Source organism: Strongylocentrotus purpuratus, unplaced genomic scaffold (assembly GCF_000002235.5).
Source record: "Strongylocentrotus purpuratus isolate Spur 01 unplaced genomic scaffold, Spur_5.0 spur5_scaffold_12, whole genome shotgun sequence".
NCBI lineage: Eukaryota > Metazoa > Echinodermata > Echinoidea > Camarodonta > Strongylocentrotidae > Strongylocentrotus > Strongylocentrotus purpuratus.
The window spans coordinates 2,496,544-2,518,434 of NW_022145597.1; the positions used below are offsets into that span (position 1 = coordinate 2,496,544).

General features: G+C 41.3%; 3 protein-coding genes and 1 pseudogene across 3 annotated transcripts; all 4 read left to right on the forward strand.

Annotated features, from left to right (window-relative positions):
* Positions 1-8,333: 8,333 nt before the first annotated feature.
* On the forward strand, positions 8,334-8,766 carry LOC115922562 (histone H2A, embryonic-like). Its single transcript, XM_030981589.1, has one exon. It carries the CDS (start codon positions 8,349-8,351, stop codon positions 8,721-8,723), a length of 375 nt encoding a protein of 124 aa, XP_030837449.1. The 5' UTR covers positions 8,334-8,348; the 3' UTR covers positions 8,724-8,766.
* Positions 8,767-9,510: 744 nt separating this feature from the next.
* LOC115922817 (histone H1, early embryonic-like) lies at positions 9,511-9,858 on the forward strand. The gene has a single exon (XM_030982521.1). It carries the CDS (start codon positions 9,511-9,513, stop codon positions 9,856-9,858), a length of 348 nt encoding a protein of 115 aa, XP_030838381.1.
* Positions 9,859-10,111: 253 nt separating this feature from the next.
* On the forward strand, positions 10,112-10,547 carry LOC105436419 (annotated as a pseudogene).
* Positions 10,548-16,715: 6,168 nt separating this feature from the next.
* LOC100893678 (histone H3.3-like) lies at positions 16,716-18,581 on the forward strand. Its single transcript, XM_030982522.1, has 3 exons — positions 16,716-16,750; positions 17,541-17,704; positions 18,270-18,581. Exons 1-3 carry the CDS (start codon positions 16,716-16,718, stop codon positions 18,518-18,520), a joined length of 450 nt encoding a protein of 149 aa, XP_030838382.1. The 3' UTR covers positions 18,521-18,581.
* The last annotated feature ends 3,310 nt before the right edge of the window (positions 18,582-21,891 follow it).

Here is a 21,891-nt window from a genome sequence, read left to right on the forward strand (position 1 = left end):
AAACAAATATCATACATAATAATAAATACATGTTCTACATGTTCATATAGACACAGAATTTATAGTAAAAAAAAGTGAAATAGTTAACTCATCATCAAAAATGACTTAACAAAACATCTGCCATTTCTTATTATGAAGATCGAGACGATTTTTCTTGAAAGCAATTATACGTTCCATATTTTCTAAATGTCTGAGAGCTCGTAGAAATGAAGGAAATTGTGGAATAACGTTTTGTGGAATAACGGAGATTACCGGGGAAAAAACACCTCCAATATGTCTCAGAGAATGTGCAAAAACATTTTCAATTTATTGTTGCTTCCTTCATCAAAGTATCTCTTTATCCAAGTAACTTTCATTGCACTGTTATGAGATAATAGATGGGGCATTTTAAATCCTCCTTCTGTATATTCATTGTAAAGCAAAGAGCGTCTAATTTTGTCCTTATTACTCCATACAAATTTAATGACTACTCTCTGAAGTTCTGAAAAGAATGATAAAGGGGGGGGGGGGGTCAAGAAGAGTACAAAGTAAATGAATACATTTTGGTATAACTAGAGACTTAATAATGGTCACCTTTCAATACAAGGTTAAAGACCTACGATTCCATATATTCAACGATGTCTTAATTTCCTCAAATTTCGATTTGAAATTAAGATCATGAAAACTCAAATTACCATTCAGAGGAATTTTAATACCTAAGCATGTAAAATAAAATCTGGGGGCCAAATAAATGGAATGTCTTGACACATGGGCATATTATTTGACTATTTCCCAGTCTAATCATATTACATTTTCAAACCAGAAGCTTCTCTGAAATCATTGAAGACTTAAACGCATCTACGAATATTCGATTCATCAGGTTCAAGAAAAATAACCGTGTCATCTGCATATTGACTAATCTTCACCTCCTCATTTAATACCTTTAACCCACGAATATCTTTATTTTGTCTCACGAAACAGCTAAGTACTTCAACTGCAAAAATAAAAAGATATGGAGTCAAAGGACATCCCTGTATCACACCACGCTTTATCTAAAATGAATCTGATGCAAACCCATTATTAATAACTCGTTCTTGTATCTCTGTATACAGTACTTTCACCCAATTAATAAAATACTGGTCAAATCCAAATACACGAAGAGCATCGTACATACGATTCCACTCAATCATATCAAAAGCTTTTTCAAAGTCAATACTCAAAGCTAAACCTTCAATATTTTCTATTTTACAAATGTTTTGTATATCAATGAGTAATAGTATATTCTCTCCAATAAAACGTCCTTTAATAAAATCATATTAGTCATTATTTATCAAAAGCCCTAAAACCTTTTTCATTCGCAGTGAGAGAATTTTTGCTAAAATCTTATAATCACTGTTAAGAAGGGATATTTTGGGCAACAAAGTAATCATAATACTTGTTCGCATAAATAGAGGAAGAATGTTATCAAGCAAAGAGGAATTGTAATCGGAACATAACAAGTCTTTTATATCATAACAAAATGTTTTATAAAACTTTATGGGAAGTCTATGTGATCCCGGTGACTTATCATTTTTAAAAGTTATAATAGTTTCGTAGCACTCTTTCTCTGAAATTAGATCACCTGAAGAAAAATCGTCGTCTTTCAATATCCAGATTAGGCAAATTAACTTTCTTAATGAATTCACAAGGAAAATTTTGTTTATCACTAGATGCATATAAAATAAGGTAAAACATCCTTTCTTCCTCGAGAATATCTTTGAAATCTGTAATGGGTCCATTTGCCGTTTGAAGTCGGGAAATACGTTTTTGCTGAAAATTCCTTTTTTCTAAATTAAAAAAATATTTGGTATTACGTTCACCTTCTGAAATCCATTTAGCTTTAGTTCGAACAATAACACCACGAACAATTTCTTCGTGTAAATGTTCATATTCTTTTGTTCTTGTCGCATAAATCACTACCTACACTTTCATTATTAAAACATTCTTCATTGTTGGTTAAAGTATATGTCTTTCTGTACCTCTTCTAATCGCATGTTGCGTTTTCTTTTCTTCTTTTTGGAAATTTCGATAAACATACAATGAACTCAAAATTTCATGAATTCCCATATTTGACTATAGCTCGAGCCTGCATTTTCAGTCAAAACTATTCTAATTTCATGTCTTATTGATTCAACAACATCTGCATCTACCAATAATGCGGTGTTGAGTTTCCAAATATCCTGGATCTCTCTTTATAAAAGATTTTGTCAAATGAAGGGATAAAAATAAATTGTCACTTTTATATCCAAAAGTTATTTCACTTTTTGTAACTGACTGAATTAAACTCTTAGAAATCAGAAAGTAATCTAAACGACTTCCACTTTTACAATCGTAAAATATCCAAGTATATTTCAATGCTGCAGGGTGAAGATGTCTCCGTAAATCAACTAATCCAAAAACAGATATAATGTTTTGAATGCCATTATAACCATTAAGGTGGTTTTTAATCAATCTTAGAAATTTATCCAGCTTTGGATTCAAAATAGTATTAAAATCTCCTCCTAATATATATGGCTCTTCACAATAATTACATAACGATTCGTGTAACTCCGAAAAGAAGATACCGTCGTCGCTATTTGGGCTGTAGATATTTACAAGCGTAACCACAATATTATTCTTCACTATAACTAAAAGAATACGACCATTACAATCCGTGTGCGTATTTAAAATGTCAAAATTCGCTGAAGGTTTAAAAATCATGCAAACCCTTGCACTATCTGAATGACCATGACTGAATATTATGTTGTAACCCCACTCCTTACACCATCTTTATCTACTGCTGAAAAGGAATGTAATTCATGTAAAAATATCCCATGGTGGTCAGAATTTCGTATCCAATTAAATACATAGTGTCTCTTTAAATGGTTGCCAAGCCCTCGTACATCAATCGACCCGATCTTAATATCTATAGAGTCACGTATCATTTTCGAAGTCATGAATTAGTATAACAATGACTAGTTGGCTTATACCAACGAGTTCCATAGGAACATGTACTGTATTTGATCATTTAAAGTAGAACAATATAATATAAGTTGAGAATTGCTTAATTTTGAAGGTAGAATATAAAAAATGAAGTTAAAATGAAGTGAATAGAAAAAAGTGAGAGAGAGGAGAAAAATAAAACAGTATACACAAATTCTAAGTAAACATGTAAAAAATGAACAATTCCTTCCTGTTTGGATTGTCCGTCTACTGCCATTTGACAGAGTAAAAATTAAGCAACTATAACTAAGTATAGTAGGCCTGAAATAGACGTAGAAGTACATTAATCGTAGCTATATCTGACAAGAAATAGAGCAGAAATAGTCAAAAACACTCAAAAAACTACTGTAGTTTCGGCTATTTCTCGGCGTCTATACTCCTTCTCTTTCTAACAAAGTAAATACAAATTTAGTTGACGATTGATGAATTCATTTTTTGGTCTATGTTTATTTCAACATGTCAGAATTCTTTATTGTCCTCTTTTTTGCCATTTTCAGATCTGACGAACGAAGGGTTTTTAGTGGTCCTGGGGAATCTATTGGGCCATCCTTATATTTAATCACTCTCGGTACGGAGTTGGGGATGAACGCAAACTTATTTGCATCTCTTAATTGCCTGACTTTCGTCATCAGCCGTTTGTGTTCATTTCTGGTATCTGGGTGAATATCGTCGCTGATTCCCACCTTTACGCCGGGGATTCTAACATTTGTTAATGTCGGGCTCTTCTTCAGGATCGACTGGCGATCGGTGAAGCATAGCAGCTTTACGTGGATGTGTCTCTGTCGTGGGTTGCGCTGGTCACCAGCTTGAGCACGGGATATTCGTGGCGTGCGATGGGCGCGTTCCACTTCCACACTCTCCATATTCAAAGGAGATGCGAAAAACTGGCGGGCGTATTGTGCGTATCGTAGAATTTTCTTCACCTTCTGGTCTGCCGTGAATGATGACGTTGTTTTGCTTACTTCTGTTTACTAGATCGACGATATTCTTCTCAGCTCATCTACATATCCATAATCTGCTTTCGTGGCTTTTACTTTCTCAACCTCTGACTTTGTTTCACATATTTTTGTTTCTAAAAACCCAGTTCCATTCTCAAGATCCGATACCCTTGTATCCAGACTTTATTTCATTTTTTAAACTTAAAATTCAAATGAATATTTTAGGCCACTTTTTAATCAATTTTTAACGCAGCTCCACTCGCTCTTAAACTCCTATCCTACTATCCTCCAGAGGATAAAATATAAAATGTTTCGGGGGTGATCTGCTCTGCGTAATTAATGTAATGTACATCAGGGAACGAAAATGTGCCCGTACGTGTTTGTGGGATGGATGGAAGAAAAAAATCCTCTTTGATGAATTTTGAATTGGAAAGGGGCGAAATATTTTAGCTCCTAAAAGGGTGCCATGACAAATAAAAGGGTGGAAACGCTGATTTAGTAGATTAAAGATGGCTCCCCCCCCCCTCCTGACTGAGCACACGCTACGCAACTAATAAGACTTGATTGTTTTTCCCTTCACATATATTGAGTTTTAAGGATTTAACTTAGAGTTGGAGTGAACAAATAAATAAAAAATATCATTGTACAGACGCGAAAAAGCTGACTGGGAGAAAGAGGAGCTTCTGTCAATTACATATTGTATTTGGATGATCATACCATGGTTACCGTGGATTGTGTCCACGCAAAAGATGACCTACAAATACGCCTCTAGGTGATCAATTTACTACACCCGGGTGGAGAGTGACAATAATTGTTGCTACATGTATTACCTAAGTACATTGTTGTGGCAACGGAGCTCGAACCATTACATTCGCATTTCCTGTCAACGATTTGAACATCTTCAAAATCAAATTAATACCCTACCATGTACATGCATTATGCATATTTTCCCTTGGACCACATACAGCATTTTTTTGGCAGTTGGTAAAATTGATTAATTAATCATTTAATATCAGCTAGTACGGTTACAAAACTTTAAAATGCCGTTGCTCGTAGAGTGACCCTCTGCAACAAACAAAGTCACATCACGCTAATTCACAACCACTGCTTTGGTTGCCTATAACTTAATGCATAGTTTGCAATATCATTTTGATTTTATTTATTTGTGTGCTCTGATACACAGAACAAGTCTACTTTAATAAATCAGTAGATAGCGTCTATACCTTTACGTTCTCAAAACTTTGGAGTACGTGTTGTTCCTAAGCTCAATACCAAATGGGGTATAAACCTTTGCTCATGTAGGGCCTTCGCTGTAGAATGCTTTTCCTCTAGACATTCGTACTAGCGGATCAGTTGAAATGTTTAAAACTTAACATTAAAACGTATCTGTTTGATTCGGCATAATTATGATTAATTGTTCTCATTCATTTTTGTATATTCTATGAATTTTGTCGTTTTTTTTTTTATAATGCACATGTTTTTATGTTTTGATTTCAAGTGGATTTGGATAAAAATCTCATCCTTCTTCTTATTCTTCTTATGATTATATTATTATAATTTTAATGATTATTACTATTAGTATTTCTCATGATAATATATAGTAATAATAAAAATTAGAATAATGATAATATAACATGTCCATTTGTATAGCGCAGCTGCTCTATGAATATACTATACTGCGCTTAATACACATTACGTATCACATTATTACCCCGGCTGAAGATGAGCTGCCATTTTAAGGCGCTAAAGTCTCCAACGAATGTCTTCCTTCAGGGTACCCATTTATTTCACATGAATGGAGAGGGGCAATTGTAGATTATTTTCTTGCCAAAGGATATTAATGCCGCGGCGGAACTCGAACCGTGAACCATGTGATGTACAGTCCGGTGATATAGATCCACAAACCACGGCACCTCTGCATTGCTATTATTATTATCGTTATTATCATCATCATTTTTACTATTATTGTTATTATTATTTTTATTATGATTATTATTATCATCATCATTACTATTGTTATTACCATTACCATTATTCAATAGAATAACAAACAAGGCCTTGTATTAACACTAACGTAACTAGAAATTTAATTTTGTACAAACATTCATACCCAGGCAATAACACTGATTTGAATGTTTTTTCACAAACAGAAGAATGATACTCACTTGTATCGCAGAAAGCAACATAAAAGGAGAATGCAGATATGAGGAAATAGACGAGTATTGGATGACGGGGTAACATCTTGATAACCAGTAGACGTAAACACTCGATCAGTTGATTCTCAGAAAACCTTCTGTGTTTCATGCATTCTGAAATGCTTAGAATTAACTAGTTGAATATCTTTGTAACTTCGCGACCAACGTTATGTATGGTGTACCGTTGCATTAGATGATTTGTGAATTAAACAAAATACTTAAATACCATCCCTCTTACTCATATACGGTTTGTGCATGCACTGTATACGTCAGAGTTCGTGTCGATGTTACCAAACAGGTTCATGCGTTGTTATGTTGTAAATGAAAACGCGATCGACTATTCTAAAAAAAAATTATCGATATGGCTTCCAATCACCCGATACCAAAACAGTCACAGTAAGATGCTGAAACATATTATCCGAAGTAGCGCAGTAGTACTGGACCAGAGTATATAACCTGTAATCTATGTTACAAAGTTGCAACATTAATATAGTGATGGCATAGTATCGAACTGTAGGATTGAGTAATGTTTGCGGCCTGCTAAAACAATGGTCTGCTGGGTTGTCTTCATCTAGACTTCACCTTTTTCAATCGCATAAGCAATGAAAATATGAATTAATAAAAGAGTGCATGCGCATCTATGTAGGCAAATCTATTGTTTTTTAATGTTAATTTATTAATTTATTAATCAATTTTTTTATTTTTGGCACTGACATACCGATTTTTTTATTGGGGGGGGGGGGGGGATCGGTGGAATGCTTCCTGCATGCATGAAAAAATGAATGAAGACTGATCATAGTTTTGAAAGAGCCGTGAGATGAAGAGAAACAATTAATCACCAACACATAGCTTGTTTTATAGTTAAGGATTTCATTTGGTCAAAGGCCTACTATATTTAAAAGAAAAAGAGCTTTAAAGAGATACTGGACGTATTTGAACACCCTCGATTATAACATAAACTTGATTTTTGAGTGGACTAAACTACTACCTCATTAACTACTAATCTGCCATCTACATTACAAAATTGCATCAGTAACGCACTGTTTTTCTTTATCACCTGGGTTATAGTGAGGGCACAGTATCGAACTGTATATATATAGGAATGAGTAATGTTTGCGCCCAGGTAGAATTGTACCTTTGACTCTATAAATCCACACTGCATTTTTTCAAATCGCATTAGCAAAAATAATATGAATTGTTCCACCTTGTCTGACGTTATTTTTAAAATTAATGTAGCTTGTGTGTGTGTGCGTGTGTGTGTTTGTGTGTATGAGCCTTTGCATGTCTAATATCGAAGATGACTTAACGAGCACATAAACTTGAACTCTTTTTTTTTGCACAGGCATACCGATTTTTTGAGGGGGGAATGCTTTATACATGCATTAAAAATGAACAAAGAATGATCATAGCTTTGAAAAAGCTAAATGATAAAGAGTATCAATATGTCACTAACACACAGTTTGTGTTATAGTTAAAGGTTCCATTTGGTCAAAGGCCTACTCATTGATTTCTAAAATGAACACGATGCATGACAATCGACGCTATTATAAGAAGAAAAAACAAAGATTTGTAGATCATAATTTAGATGAACGATATGATAAAAATGTAGAACATAATTTAGATACACGATATGATAAAAATGTAGAACACAATAGGTGTTAGGTATTAAACATGCAAGGAATATTCAAATATAAACCTATGAAATCTATGAACGTTTAATACGTATGCCACATTATGAAACAAAGTTAGGGTGAATTGTGATGAAACATATATCCCCAGAAAGAGAGTTTTTTAGGCGATTGATTGATCTCTGAAATATAACATAGAACCTGACACTATTGGAAATAGGGGCAGTGTACTTGGAATGGGCTACAGTTTTATCACATTTGTTAGGCGTTGTCGTCCAATCCATTTGAATTGATCTGTGTTTCTTTTTAATTCAGGAAACCCTATACAATCTGATTGAGTACTAGTGGAGAAAACGGATAAGTCGCCGCGAGATGGCACCATTCACTAATGATGCGAAACAAGTTTAAGGAGATCCGGTCAGCTACCCGCTGATTGGACAATAGTCACAATGCCCCCGACGGTCACTGCGATCCTAACACCAGGTATAAATAGCCACCAAAACGCTGCTGGGCATCCATTCAAGTCATCGAACATTGTTACGTTCTGAACTTCGCTTCCGATTTATACTAGACTCATCAAAAACAACATGTCTGGCAGAGGAAAGAGTGGAAAGGCCCGCACCAAGGCAAAGACGCGCTCATTCCGTGCAGGGCTCCAGTTTCCAGTAGGACGTGTTCATCGGTTTCTCCGAAAGGGCAACTATGCAAAGAGGGTCGGCGGTGGAGCTCCTGTCTACATGGCTGCCGTCCTAGAGTACCTCACTGCCGAAATCTTGGAACTCGCAGGCAACGCTGCCCGCGACAACAAGAAATCTAGGATCATCCCACGCCACCTTCAACTCGCTGTGCGTAATGATGAAGAACTCAACAAGCTTTTGGGTGGGGTGACGATCGCTCAAGGTGGTGTTCTGCCCAACATCCAAGCCGTGCTGCTCCCCAAGAAAACCGCTAAATCAAGCTAGAGTTTGCTCCCGGCAATCTTGAAACCTCAATGGCCCTTATCAGGGCCACCAATTACTCACGAAAGAATTGTTTCATTTATGAATCCCCCTATCCCCACTCTCTTTCTCTCTCTCTCTCTTTCTCTCTCTCTGTCTCTCTCTCTCTCTCTCTCTCTCTTAGTTTAAAACGCTACACTTGGGATGAACTAAGCCTTAACAGTTGTTATATATAATGATTGATATATATTAAATAAAGATATACATCCTTAGATGTTATGAACAAAAAAGTGTATAGAGCAGTAAAAGAAAAAGAAAGGTGTTTAATCAAAAATATATTTACAGTTACTAGTACGGATATTAGGGTGACCATGCAGAGCAAAACATTATCTTTTTAGTCGGCATTTTAATGGGAAACTATTAATATGCAATTTCCCATGAATGTGACTGTGTTTCAAGAGGGTTGACGATCAGGGGTTGATGGTGTTATCGCCATTTGATCTCATTTTTTTCTTCAAATTCATATAATGATTGTGTACATTATACGTGGTAGGAGAGGATTAAGAAGAAGAAGGATGAGAAGAAGACGGAGAAAGAGAAGAAAGAGAAGGGGGTGGTGGAATAAGAGCATGTATGGATGGAAAAGAAGGGAGAAAAGTTTCTTAAAACAAACACAAACTGGCATGCAGTCATGGGGGCGGACGACCCGGGATTGTCTCCTCCCACGTACGCAACAATGCCTTTATGTTGATGGCGTTGCCGAGCCGATGGTTATTCGTTTTGTTAACCTCCCGACGCACCGTATATCAAGATGGCTGAGAAGAATAGCTCTAAGAAGGTGACTACTAAGAAGCCGGCCGCCCACCCACCGGCTGCCGAGATGGTTGCTACAGCAATCACCGAGTTGAAGGACCGCAATGGCTCTTCGCTGCAAGCAATAAAGAAGTATATCGCTACCAATTTCGATGTGCAGATGGACCGACAGCTGCTATTCATCAAGCGGGCCCTAAAGTCTGGCGTGGAGAAAGGAAAACTAGTGCAGACGAAGGGGAAAGGAACTTCGGGTTCTTTCAAGCTGAATGTGCAGGCGGCCAAGGCACAGGCGTCGGAGAAGGCCAAGAAGGAGAAGGAGAAGGCAAAAACTGCTAGCACAGCGTGAGAAGGCCAAGGAAAAGGCTGCAGCGAAGAAGGAGAAACTGCAGAAGGCAGCCGCCGTAAAGAAAGTCAAGGCAGCCCCCAAGAAAGCGAAGAAGCCAGAAAAGAAAACGACTGAGAAGAAAGAGAAGAAGAAGAAGACTCCAAAGAAGGCACCCAAAAAGCCAGCAGCCAAGAAATCAACACCAAAGAAGACGCCCAAGAAGGCAGCCGCAAAGAAACCCAAGACTGCCAAGCCCAAGAAGCCTGCGGCAAATCTTTACAGACCAGAAAACCTCAATTCATCATGGCTCCAACAGCTCAAGTTGCTAAGAAAGGCTCCAGCAAGGCAGTCAAGGCACCTCGGCCCAGCGGTGGCAAGAAGAGGAACAGGAAAAGGAAGGAGAGTTATGGAATCTACATCTACAAAGTCCTCAAGCAGGTTCATCCAGATACCGGCATCTCCAGTCGGGCCATGGCCATCATGAACAGCTTCGTCAACGACATCTTCGAGCGAATTGCCGGCGAATCTTCCCGCTTCGCTCAGTACAACAAAAAAGTCAACCATCAACAGTCGCGAGATTCAGACCGCCGTCCGCCTCATTCTCCCCGGAGAGCTGGCAAAGCACGCTGTGAGCGAGGGTACCAAGGCAGTGACGAAATACACTACCTCCAAGTAGACAGGTTATATACTGCTCTACTTGGACATATAACGGCCCTTTTCAGAGCCACACAAATAATCAAGAAAGAATGATATCCGTAGTAATGTAGCATAGTTTTTAATCAAATAAATAATGTGTATAATGAATATAAGATATAATCAAGATTACACAATAGTATATAATAATATTAGCCCTACATAAATCTCACTCTATAAATCTGTAACACAGATAATGAGATAAATGAAGACTCAATATTGTGGTCCAGGTTGTTTTGATGTCATACTTTATTCTCGAAAATAAACCCGAGAAAGGATAACCCCCCCCCCCCCCTATTGGATGGAATTTGTCATGGAAAGTCAAATATCGTACAAGTTCTCTTCTCTATAGCATGGGTGTTGTCTCAAAGGTGGTATGAGATGGAATGAGTGGATTTTACCCTTCCTCATCCAGATGGGCGGTAGCCTTCACTCTCCCACCCTCTGGAGGTAACCACAACATTCTTTAGAGATAAGATTTACCACGTGTACAAGAGCTCTATTATGCGGGACCCAGAAAGTGACTAATGGGTTTTCTGAGGATCACTGCTCAAAAACTGCACAGTGTTGATTAATAATTAAAAGTAAACAATATTATAACAAACTTATTAAGATCATTATGAATAATATCATAATGAAATTCCAGACTGTCACATTCTCCCCTACTTGATGTTGTCGTCTCTGACAACTTTGGACAATTCAAAGATTCAAAATGATTTAAACAAACAAATACGAAAATAATCGTTTAATAATTTAGTGAGTTGGGTTAGAAATAGACATCATTTGCATGAACAACAAATGAGATTTGGAAATGTCAGCTACAATTTCGGACGAGAGGGCTACCACCTTGAACGGAGTGTCGCACCAAACATCCTGAATCTTGTTCCGTCCAAGGACACGATTCCGTGTGAACACTCGTGCTCCAATGACAAGGCTTGTGTCCTCAGCGGTGCGATTGACCCTCTCCCGTCTTCTCAGTGCTTCCTTCTCTGTCATCTGTCTTGCCAGGTCGAAGGCAGTCCTCAGGCGTCTATGATGAGCCTCCAACCACTCTGAATCGGATTCAGAGTGTTGAAGTCCTAGCTGGCGGTCAATGGGCAGCACCGGCTCTCTGCCGAAGAAAAGATAATATGGCGAATAACCCGTTGAAGAATGCGGTGTACAGTTGTAGGCGTACACCAACTCAGGCAGATGTTCAGGCCATCTTCTCTTCTTCTCCGGCGGAAGAGTACGCAGCCGGTCATGCATCGTGCGATTGAAGCGTTCGCACTGTGCGTTGCCCTCTGGATGGTAGGGAGTCGTCCTCGTCTTCTTCACTCCATACACTCTGCAAAGCTCTTTGACTAGACCACTCTCGAAGTTTCGACCTTGGTCGCTGTGCAGGCGCTTAGGTACTCCAAATCTCACAAACCAGTTGTTAACAAGTACCTTTGCGACCGTAGTTGCCCGCTGGTCTCTGGTAGGTATGGCTTGAGTGAATTTAGTGAAGACGTCCGTCAGTACTAGGACATTCTCAACCCTGTTAGAGCTGGGCTCTAACACGGTAAAATCTATCGCTAGTACTTCCAGGGGCTCCCTTGCAATGAGTGATCCCATTTGTGGATGTAACTTCCTCCCTGCCTTGGAAAGCAAGCATCGCTGGCAGCTTTCGCAGTGCGTGCGAATCTCTGCTTCCATTCCTGGCCAGTAGAAGCGTTCGACTGCTAATCTGGTGGTCTTTTCCGAAGCTTGGTGGCCAACTTCGTCATGGAGTGCACGTAGGATTTTGCTTTTCAAGGCTTCAGGTACCAGCAGTTGATTGACAGGTTGCCCCCTTAGCGTAACCCTGCGGTGTAGAATACCGTCTACAAAAAGGAGACGTCCCCACTGTCGCAACAGTTTCCGAACTGGCTGGTCTTCCTTAGCCATCTGCCTCGGAGTCGGGGCACTATCTTCCTTCTTGTAGGGTAGCGCTTTTCCGATGACTGGGTCGTTCCTTTGCAGAGCTGCCAACTCTTCTCTGGGCAAGGTCGGAAGGGTAGACGAAGCTGTCCCTCCCTTGCTGGTGTCTGTGTCCGTTATCTCTGATACTTCCTCTACTCTCACCGCAAGTGATGATGGCACTGGCGTCGACAAAGACGAAGGATGGCTTTGGAGACTTACTCCAACTTCTTCGAGTCTCCCTTGCTCAATTCCATGGTCCATTTTCCTGCTCAAGGCGTCTGCATTAGTGTTCAGCCGACCAGATCTGAACTTGATCTCAAAGTTGAATTGAGCAAGGTCCGCCTGCCACCTCATCTCTGTTGCTCCCAGCTTAGCCGTCGTCTGCAAATAGCTGAGAGGATTGTTGTCCGTAAAAACAACAAACTCGGCCCCAAGTAGAATGTCCCGGAACTTCTCGGTGATCGCCCAATAGAGCGCAAGGAGCTCCAGCTTCATACTACTGTAGTTATTCATGTTCTTCTCGTGGGGTCGAAGTCCTCTGCTAGCGTATCCGAGAACGACTAAGCGGCCATCTTGCTTCTGTGAGAGTACTGCTCCAAGTCCATAAAAGCTTGCGTCAGTCTCCAGGATGAGTGGTCTAGTGAAGTCAGGGTGACCTAACAAGGGTGCAGACGTCAACTGGTCCTTCAGTTCCTGAAACGCCTTGTCACAGCTCTCGTCCCAGGTCTCTGCTACCGACAAACCATGAACCACTCTCCTATCACTGGGTACTTTCCCTTTCTTGCCCTTGCTCTTACTCTTCTTCTGTTGTTGTGCTCCTCCAACGAGAGCATGAAGAGGTGTTGCAATTGTTGCAAATTGGGGAACGAACCTTCGATAATACCCGGCCAGTCCAAGGAACGACCGGAGTTCTGTCTCTGTCTTGGGCGTCTTCCACTCCTGGATGGACCTGATCTTGTCTGGATCTGGAGAGATGCCTCCTTCTTCCACCATATGCCCTAAATACTTGAGTTTCTTCTTGAAGAGGTGACATTTCTCCACCTTGATCTTGAGGTTCATCTTGCGAAGGTGTCCCAGAACCATTTCGAGCCTTTGAAGAGTTTCGTCAAAGTCTCGTCCAAACACAAGGATATCATCAAGGTAGGTAAGAATTGTCTGAAAATTCTGGTCGCCAAATCCCTTATCCATTAGCCGCATGAAGGTAGCTGGTGCGTTGCATAAACCGAAAGGCATTCTTACGAATTCGTACAACCCGCCAGTACCAACGCGAAAAGCTGTCTTTTGGATATCTACCTCAGCTACTGGGATCTGGGGAAATCCATGGGCAAGGTCCAAGCTGCAGAAGAAGCGAGCTCCTCTCAATGCCTCCAATGCTTCTTCAATCCTTGGAAGGGGATATGCATCCTTATGCGTCTTGGAATTAAGAGCGCGGTAGTCAACGCATAACCTGAGCTTGCCGTCTTTCTTCCTTACCAAAACCACCGGGGCTGCATAGGGGCTGGACGACTCTCTGATGACACCCTTATCTAGATACTGTTTGAGGTATTCCCTTACCTCCTGCCAATGATGGGGCGGGATCCGCCTATGTGGGACCTTGACTGGAACATCATTGGTGGTGTAGATCCTATGGTCTACGTCTTTGCACAGGCCGATGTCATCTTCATCTTTGCTGAAGACGTCCAGATACTTCCCTATGAGCTCCTCCATGGCTCTTTGCTGCTCCAGGGAGATGTCTCCCAGCTGCATCCTCCGAAGTATCTGTTCGACATCAGGAGATGAAGATTGTCGATGCTCCTCGACCCAGGCTGGTTGAGGCCTCTCTTGTCGGTCGACTTCCGAAGCATCATGAACGATCCCGATTGGTGTCCTAGGCTGAATGTAAATGTCTCTGCTCGAAAGGTTCATTACAGGGACATTAATTAAACCATTATCTGTGATATGAAGGAGGGATGATATTACCTTGACGCCAGGCTGGAGATGTTCTCCTTCGATTTCCTGGACGATCGCCGTGCGCATCTCCCCCTTCCTAGCAGGTCTAACTGAGACCTGAACCGTCTGTAGAGACCTTCCCTGAAGTAATACTGGTGCAATGCCGGCCACTCTACCCAGTCCGCCGAGCTTGGCCGTAGGGTCTACAAAGATTTCCTCATACAAGGCCAAGACACTCACCCATGTAGCATCTCGCTCGCCCTTGATCTTCCTGAGGAAATCCTCTCCAAGTTCGTCTTGCAGAGCATTCCGCATGTCCCTTAGGACATTTGAGCCTATTACTCCAGGAACCTGTCTCTTCCTCTCTCCTATTGCTTCAGGAGGGTCCCTCACAACAAGGAAACCCATGTTGTGAAAGCTCCTCCCAAGCACCCGAACCGTCAGCTCGACGTATCCGCAGTAGGGAATCGTAAGTCCTTGGGCTCCACTGATGCTAAGGATACGAGACACGTCTGTCATCAACTCGCTACCGAGGTGCTTCCTATAAAATGCCTCGGTCACCGTTGATACCTGTGCCCCCGTGTCCAACAAACATCTAACGCAATGTGCAGGTCCAAGGTTGAGGTTGACCTCCGGACAATCACCTACTGCTCTCCTTAAGAGCGCTGAGCCGTCGAATGACTCACCCACCGTCAGGCTCTTGACAGTGGGAGCTATTCGTTTAAACCTGGTGCACTCGATGAAGGTCTAATCGGTGACTCACCAAGTTTCTGTTCTCTCCTAGGCCTTCGTTCTGGAACTGGCTTGGGGCAGTTGCGCCGAATGTGGCCCTTCTCGCCACAATTATAGCATTTCCCGTCCCCTGAAGGTGTTTGTCGTCTGCTTGTCAGAAGGGAACTAAGCTGGTCGAGTTGCACCTGCTGGCGCTCCATCTGCTCGGCCTGCTTCTTCATAAGGTCCAGGATGTCTTTCTCGACAGCAATACTCCTGACTGCCGCCTCCTTAGGTTTGGTAGGTGCCGGTCCCAGCCATTCCATAGCTCTGTCCCGAAGGGCGAAGAAGGAAAGGCTTGACGTTTCTGTGTTGAGCCGCCGTAGCTCGCGCCTTAGAGACTCATCCCTCACGGCCTCTGCGAACCTGCTCTTCAAAGATAGGTCCCGCTGGCCCTTAATGGTAGGGTCCAGCTGAACCATCCTGTCAAAGAGGTCTACCAGCTGAAGAGAGCAGCTCAATAGGTCCTGGGACGTCCCCTGCATGTATGAGTAGAACTTTTGCTGGAGTTGGGGAAGGCTGTTGCCATCCCCAAACACCTTGGTTAGCACCCCAAATATAGCTTCATGGTCGTCCCGGACCTCATCTCCCCTCCCGCTTACCTCTCTCCGTGCATCGCCCTTCAGGTATTCTTTCACAAAAGCAGCTGCCTCTCTGCCCTTGAGACCCCTTAGCTCCAGCTGGGCTCTCACGCTTGCAACCCAGTCGTGAACTGTCTGGTCAGAAGGACGGGTCTGCTTTCCGGAAAACACATCTAAGCGCCTCCCTGGAGCCACGTAGACTGGCCTGGTAGCACCTGCCGCTTCCCTTCCAGCCTCCTCTTTGACCTCTGTGGCCTCCTTCAGGGCTGCCCTCAGCATATCGATCTCCTTCCTGAGTTCTTCCATGCTCATCTGGTACCTGTTACTATATGCACAAAAAAGATAGAAATCTAGCTGTTGCAAAGAAACAATGCGTCATTCGTTAGATCTCCACTTAAGCGGGAAAATATGCACTTGAAAATATGTAACTGAATTACATTATTTTTCTAAAGTTCTTTAGAGTCTTTTCAACAACTGTTCATTCTTGGGATTTCCATGCACTTGCTGAGCTCCACTTGCATCCGATCAGTCCGTAGAAGCTAGGGTTGCCCTTCAGGTTACTCTCGCGATTAACAGTTCTTATCCAGGGGGATACATCCAGCTCTGATCATCGGGGTCTACCAGGGTCTACCAGTGTCCGGCTCTACTCCAAGATATTGGTTGATCTCTCTCCTGTAGTGGATCAGCAATCCTCGTCATCCGTAGGGGGTTGTAACTTATGTTGACATCCTGCCGATTACGCCATTTGTAACACAGATAATGAGATAAATGAAGACTCAATATTGTGGTCCAGGTTGTTTTGATGTCATACTTTATTCTCGAAAATAAACCCGAGAAAGGATAAACCCCCCCCCCCCCCCCTATTGGATGGAATTTGTCATGGAAAGTCAAATATCGTACAAGTTCTCTTCTCTATAGCATGGGTGTTGTCTCAAAGGTGGTATGAGATGGAATGAGTGGATTTTACCCTTCCTCATCCAGATGGGCGGTAGCCTTCACTCTCCCACCCTCTGGAGGTAACCACAACATTCTTTAGAGATAAGATTTACAACGTGTACAAGAGCTCTATTATGCGGGACCCAGAAAGTGACTAATGGGTTTTCTGAGGATCACTGCTCAAAAACTGCACAGTGTTGATTAATAATTAAAAGTAAACAATATTATAACAAACTTATTAAGATCATTATGAATAATATCATAATGAAATTCCAGACTGTCACAAATCTATATAAAGTGTATTCATGATGGTCGGAAGGAAGACGAAAATAGTCGATTAAATAAAAAAAAAAATACAATTCAAGATGGCAACATGTCCTAAATGATATACGTTCATGCATCCTTCCTTGAAAGGTTGACGAGATGCAGGTTAAGATAGTGTCTTTTCTCATGATTCATCCCCACCCAGCTCCCTGCCTGCCTGCCTCCCTCTCATCCGCCCTCTCAAGATCAGCCGAGCAGACTCTCGGTCAAACACCTTAATCATCATTTGTTAGAATGCATATTTTCGTAATTATTTGGCACCACTGAGTACGTGAGCCGGCTTGCCATGTAACCCATGTTGCAAACGGTGGTAGCGCCACCTTTCGACACATTTTATTGACTTTGCACATACGGCATCGCCAAGCCCCCTTCCCGTCACGCGCTAAACAAAAGAGCAACCCGGTTGACCAATCAAGAGAGCTTTACAAACGTAGGGCGACGGCACCAGGATCCTCACAGCACATATAAATAGCTGAAAATTGCCAGTGGTTCTCTTTCATCCCGTCACTCGTCTTTGAAGTACTGAATTACCTACTGTCTCTCAAGCAACTATGGCACGCACCAAGCGCAGACCGCTCGCAAATCTACAGGAGGGAAGGCTCCCCGCAAGCAGCTGGCAACCAAAGTTGCCAGAAAGAGTGCCCCCGCCACAGGAGGAGTCAAGAAGCCTCATCGATACAGACCTGGCACAGTCGCCCTGAGAGAGATTCGCCGCTAAAGCTATGGTCACAAATCTGAGCAGCGACCGACCGATCAGTAGCCTGCTCGGTCGCTGCTGGAAATTAGGCATCGCCCAGCAATTAGGTCGGTGCCCGGGCGGCGACCGCCCAGGCACCGAGCGTATTTTGGGCGGCGAGTGAAAAGTGAGCAGGCGCCGCCCAAATTTTAACTCCGCGCTAAAACTTCAGCGGCGACCGAGCGATGCCCTAAAAACGAGCATAGCATAATGCTATAGTCACATTACCCAAAAGTAGCCTGCTCGGCGGCCGAGCGGCGAGTTTTTAACCAATTCTGCCCGGCGGCTAGACCGGCCACCGAGCGGAGGCCGCCCAGGCACCGCTCGTTTTTAGGGCATCGCTCGGTCGCCGCTGAAGTTTTAGCGCGGAGTTAAAATTTGGGCGGCGCCTGCTCACTTTTCACTCGCCGCGCAAAATACGCTCGGTGCCTGGGCGGTCGCCGCCCGGGCACCGACCTAATCGCTGGGCGATGCCTAATTACAGCAGCGACCGAGCAGGCTACTGATCGGTCGGTCGCTGCTCTGATTTGTGACCATAGCTTTAGAGAAGAGCACTGAGCTTCTCATCCGAAAACTGCCATTCCAGCGTCTAGTGCGTGAGATTGCACAGGACTTCAAGACAGAGCTACGTTTCCAGAGTTCCGCTGTGATGGCCCTTCAAGAAGCCAGCGAGGCATACCTAGTTGGCCTCTTTGAGGACACCAACCTGTGTGCCATTCACGCCAAGAGGGTTACCATCATGCCCAAAGACATCCAGCTCGCCCGTCGAATCCGCGGAGAACGCGCCTAGAACCATCGGTACAGCATGTAGCCCATGCACCGCATACACAAACGGCTCTTTTCAGAGCCACCACAACCCCAAGAACCACTGTTGCTCATAAAGTAGGATTTTTTTTTTTACCCCGATTTATGGAATAATTTTGACAAAGATTTATTCCTAATAGATCTAGATAATAGTTTACATTCTTAGATTTTATTGAATAATAATTTGCAGGTGTTTGTATTCCGTGACTGCTCAAGCATCTGTATGCTGCTATGCTAATCAACTAGGGGTCCTACGCCCTTAACCCTAAAAAGGCCGGGCAATTTGAGGTCTTAGTACGGAGGGGGGGGGGGCATTATGGTCCCCTTAAGATCTCGGCCGTGAATAGGGCGATTTCCGCGAAAAATGTGCACGCATGTCAAGTGAAGTGTGTAGAATAATATGATAATTTCATTTTTTTGAAATATTCACTTATTTGCATATGTATGGTAATTTATGCAAATAAGGTCATAAAATCACAATTATAACCATAAATCATATATTATTCATATTTAAGCATTCTTTTTCACTACATATATTCATTAGACCATTTTGAATAAAAATACGACAACAAAAAAAAAAATTAGAAGAACCAGGTTATTCCTTATGTTATCGCTTGTTGTGATAATTTCTTATGTATTTCATTGTTTTTTTAACTTATGTATTTTATTGTTTCTGTTGTTTTAAAAATGAGCGATTTTCGGGCTGACATGCAAAGACAAAAGGTTACGTGACCTTGAAACTGTATGTCCGATTTTCAAGTTTTTTTTAAAGATGCGCAAGATTCGAAAGAAAAAGGTCAGCGAGTGGCGGGGAGCCATCCATATGCGTTCCCGATCAATCAAAGAAATCGTGGAGGGGGGGGGGGCGGCCTTATTAGGGTTAAGTCATAACTGACAGTAATGAGGATTAATGCCTCACAAAAGGACAATAATAATAGCACAGCGACACGGTTATGATCCGAGGGCCTCACAGTTACGAGGCCATTACTTTGCCACTGAATCACGAATGTACGCAGCGGGGGCTAGGGTAGGGGGTAGCCCCCACAAATATAAAAAAAAATAAGAAAATTCAATAAATTATCAATAATTCATTGCATTTTCCCCCGATCCCCAAAAGGAAAAATTCCTCTGCCCGGTCATGCATTATGGTTCAAGGCATGACCACACAGAGAATTTGGCAATAATTGCTACAGGTAGGCCTACACAAAGCATTGTAACAGTAGATATGCCCCTTTTTTTTGCTTTGTATGGCCCTCACGAAATAAAGCATTGACGCTGATATGATCAGGCTTTCCTGTGAAAACAAACAAAATTATTATCATAATGTAATAAAGTAATTTTGTGTACCTGCTTTTGAAAATGCCATGGTGTGAAGGAAAAAAAATCGCAATAAAAAAGTGGACTGCAGTTAGTTTCACTGTAAAACAGTAAAGCATGGTAGACCTCAGGCGCAGATCTACGGGGGTTAAGGGGGTTAACCCCCCCCCCCCCAAAAAAAAGGGGGGGGGGAGAAGAAAAAACGCACACTGGAGAGAAACCCTTTCAAATGCAAATACTGTGAGAAAATATTCAACTCATCTCCTTACTTAACCAAACACATGATCACTCTGGATATAACTGTGTATTAAACTGATACCTGATTTAAAAAGACGTTTTCATGCACTGCTTTCTATGGTCTCCATTGTGTTAGTGGATGCCTGGAAAACATCACATACGGGGTTGAAATAAACACCCCCCAAAATCGCCTCGCCGCTTCACGACTCGTGGACGATGCTCCGCCTCGTCATTATTTTGGTCAACCCCCCTAGCAAAAAGCTAGATCCGCCCCTGGACCTATGTCATTGTTAACATACTTTAGTCGCCCTTAATATTGTGTCTCTTAATTACACCCCCTTAAATGGAAGAGGTAAAATCACCTTAATATATGATAACCTTTTATATATTTTTTTTGCTAGTCAGAGAGACTGATGTTTCATCGGACATGTGCCCCGATTTTCATATTCCTAAATCCGTTCTTCGTTACATTTTTGGCTGTTTTATTTGAACAGATTTTTACCTACAACAAGACGTGGACACAAGCTGAAATGTTTTGACGTAGTCATTCAGTGCCCTCTCTTGGCGACGGAGACTTAGTCATAGACAGTTTAGGTCATCTTGTTTATATTCATTCTCGACAAGAAAACGACTTCGTTGACACACTTTTCCAAACTACGTACAAGAAACGGGTACTATTTTCTATTTGAGATTTTTCTCCTCCATTAATTGATTTAAACGTTCGATAGAATCCAACATCAACATAACAAACATCTTTACGTATTCGTTAGTTTTAACTTTTGACCTTAGCCATCTAAAAGGGCAAGTCTACTCTTACAATAACTTACTTTTAATACAAGCAAAAAATCAGACGAACCAATAAAAAAAAGTTGAGCAAAATCGGATAACCAATAAGAAAGTTATGAATTTTTAATGACATGAAAAACTTTGAAAATCACAAGACATTTTGGCAACTCACTCATCAGTCTGTGACGTCATTGCCTCACTATCTACTAATTGTTTTCTTTATATTGATAATATAATTTTTCAATTTTCACCCTAATAATAAACTATTTATATGAAAAATAATAATTATGAATATACAGTATTCCGAAAAAAGTATCAATTTTTCAAAGTTCATAAAAGATTTTGTGAAATAAAATCTAAAACAAAACATAAAATCTGGGCAAAGGCATGGGGAAATCTCTGGGATAAAAAGGGAAATAATGGGATAAAAATGTATGAATCAATTGATAAATAGTGAAGCAATGACGTCACAAACTAATAACCAATTTGGCAATTTGTGAAGTGATTTTCATTGCTCCATAGTTTTTCATACTTTAAAAAAAATGCATAACTTCCTTATTTGTGATCCGATTTTCCCCACACTTTTCTTGCTCTGTTTCTCCTGTTTTTCTGCATCTATTGAAAGCATGTTATTTTTGGAGTGGACTTAGCCTTTAATCAATCTTAGCCTAGGCCATTTCTTTAAAGGGATAATTGAGTTTTGGTATAGAGGGTGCTACACACAAAAAAATTATGAGATAATGAAAAACTGATTGTCAAATTTGAAAAAAACTCAGAAAGCATACACTTTAAATGACAAAATAATTGTTGTTTGATCAAATTCAGTTCAGAGACGGCTGAAATATTCATAAATATAACCATTTCTAATATTTGTGGAGCCCCACAAATATTCGATAATTTTGAACCAGCCTTTGAAAAAACGAAATAGTGCCTTATACGTTTTATTCCAGCCAATGCCAACGTTGGCTTTTTGTTGGCCTATTCGTGTTGATAATATTACGCACAATATAATGTAAT

Bases quoted from the DNA above. Each gene is read 5' to 3' on its own strand.
- LOC100893678 (XM_030982522.1), top strand. From the start codon at position 16,716: ATGGGCGGTAGCCTTCACTCTCCCACCCTCTGGAG. The intron at 16,751-17,540 runs GTAACCACAACA...CTGTCTCTCAAG, and splicing joins CACTCTCCCACCCTCTGGAG to CAACTATGGCACGCACCAAG. The intron at 17,705-18,269 runs GCCGCTAAAGCT...TTGTGACCATAG, and splicing joins AGTCGCCCTGAGAGAGATTC to CTTTAGAGAAGAGCACTGAG.
- LOC115922562 (XM_030981589.1), top strand. From the start codon at position 8,349: ATGTCTGGCAGAGGAAAGAGTGGAAAGGCCCGCACCAAGGCAAAGACG.
- LOC115922817 (XM_030982521.1), top strand. From the start codon at position 9,511: ATGGCTGAGAAGAATAGCTCTAAGAAGGTGACTACTAAGAAGCCGGCC.